Source organism: Aplysia californica, unplaced genomic scaffold, assembly GCF_000002075.1.
Source record: "Aplysia californica isolate F4 #8 unplaced genomic scaffold, AplCal3.0 scaffold00470, whole genome shotgun sequence".
NCBI lineage: Eukaryota > Metazoa > Mollusca > Gastropoda > Aplysiida > Aplysiidae > Aplysia > Aplysia californica.
The window spans coordinates 169189-170366 of record NW_004797740.1 but is presented as its reverse complement, the minus strand read 5'-3'; the positions used below and the strand labels follow the sequence as shown (position 1 = coordinate 170366).

The 1178-nt window shown below is 40.9% G+C and overlaps 1 protein-coding gene across 1 annotated transcript in view; it reads right to left on the bottom strand.

Annotated features, from left to right (window-relative positions):
- LOC101854660 (alpha-1-inhibitor 3) overlaps positions 1 to 239 on the bottom strand; it is a gene marked incomplete at its 5' end in the record, with an annotated part of 18172 nt that extends 17933 nt beyond the window's left edge. The window contains 1 exon segment of the mRNA XM_013086465.1: positions 65 to 239. Within this exon segment, the coding sequence (XP_012941919.1) occupies positions 65 to 239 (175 nt within the window).
- Positions 240 to 1178: the final 939 nt, after the last annotated feature.

Sequence of the window (1178 nt, the reverse complement as noted above, 5' to 3'; positions counted from 1 at the left end):
GTGTGTGTGTGTGTGTGTGCGCGTGCGTGTGCGTATACGTATACCTCCAACTTAATGAACTGACCTGCATACGCTTGTTGAACACTTTTCCGTACTCAATGAACTCTCCGTTGCCGTTGACCTGTCTGGACATCCAGTCCACCGAACGCTCCAGGACGTTATGGTCAAGCGGGAACACCTCCTGGTACGCGTTGAGCTGCTCGCCTTGAGCGAACGTCTTCGTGACAAACGCTGTGAGCCTTCACGATGGATAGTGAGATAAGAAAAGAAATCGAATGAGGTAGTGATGATTTAAAAAAAAAAAAAGAGTAAAAAAAAATCCCCCAAAAATTAAAAACCTCCCGTCCCCGAAAACGAAAAACAACCAACAACGTAGAATGAGACAGTTGCAAACTAACAGGAAACTGTAAATTTAATGTAATTCCTTGGACAGTTCAGTCAACACAAATATCTTAGCGATTGATTTGAGATTCCCGCAGGAAACTAAGACAGCTGCATAACAAAGAAAGCGTAGGATCGGAATCCATAGGGTGAGAGATCAAGGGGAAGGCTAATTTAAACTTAGAGAAAAGTCACGGAGAACGGGAAAACATTGATACAATATCCAGAGACTAGCCCAGCATAGGGAAAGGTAGAAATTGTTAGTTCGTGGCCTATACCCCGATGCAGGATGACCTAAGAAGTGATTATGATGATGATAATGATGTTCCTTCAAGATACATCTTGCCCTAGAAAAGAAAGAGTAATAACTTCGCCATTAGCATTATTTGGACGTTTTTGTTAGTATCTCATAAAAATGGAGTAGACAATAATCTTGAAATGAGTGTACCATGTTTGATATCTCATGGTGTATAAAACGGCAAGGTGTTCCAAGAATGATAATATGCCCCCAGTGGATAAACTGTACAGATCACATACATACAGACAGAAAAAAATGTAATCGAGAAAGTGTACGTATACTTTTGGATTATTAATCAACCCTCAGGTTAAACACAGAAAGGTTGTTCAAGAGTAAATGTATCATCCATCTGCGAGATAAGACTGAGGCACATTGGAGGAGAGAAAAGGCAGAAGAGCAAGCAATCATCATCATCATCCAGTGTCAGATCTGCGACAGACATCGGCGATCATGGTTTTCCATTCATTCCTTTGATCGGATGCTCTAAAAAAAAAAGCTA